This window comes from Nanorana parkeri, unplaced genomic scaffold (genome assembly GCF_000935625.1).
Source record: "Nanorana parkeri isolate BGI_ZX_2015 unplaced genomic scaffold, ASM93562v1 scaffold3385, whole genome shotgun sequence".
NCBI classification, from domain to species: Eukaryota; Metazoa; Chordata; class Amphibia; order Anura; family Dicroglossidae; genus Nanorana; species Nanorana parkeri.
The window spans coordinates 51,316-51,560 of record NW_017309653.1 but is presented as its reverse complement, the minus strand read 5'-3'; the positions used below and the strand labels follow the sequence as shown (position 1 = coordinate 51,560).

At 54.3% G+C, this 245-nt stretch overlaps 1 protein-coding gene across 1 annotated transcript in view; it reads right to left on the bottom strand.

Annotated features, from left to right (window-relative positions):
* The window catches only part of UROD (uroporphyrinogen decarboxylase), a 6,572-nt gene that overhangs the window by 1,463 nt on the left and 4,864 nt on the right, over positions 1-245 (bottom strand). Inside the window, exon 8 of the mRNA XM_018574935.1 lies at positions 89-159. Within this exon, the coding sequence (XP_018430437.1) occupies positions 89-159 (71 nt within the window). The remainder of the gene's footprint in view (positions 1-88; positions 160-245) is intronic.

The following is a 245-nucleotide window of genomic DNA, read 5'->3' as shown; positions in this document are numbered from 1 at the left end:
TACCGGCAACTGTCCCGATAGCCGGGACTAGAGATGGAGAACTCGGCGGTGACATTTCAGGTTATACAAGAAATCTTCCGGCTCTCACCTTACTGGCGTACAGGGCGCAGGGGTCCAGATTGCCCTGCAGGGTCACCCTCCGGCCCGTCCTCTCCCTGAAATGAAGTAGACAGTCAGACATTATATAATGACCGATCAGCAGAGATCGCACCGAGCTTGTAGAGTTACACATCAGGGCCGCAGTA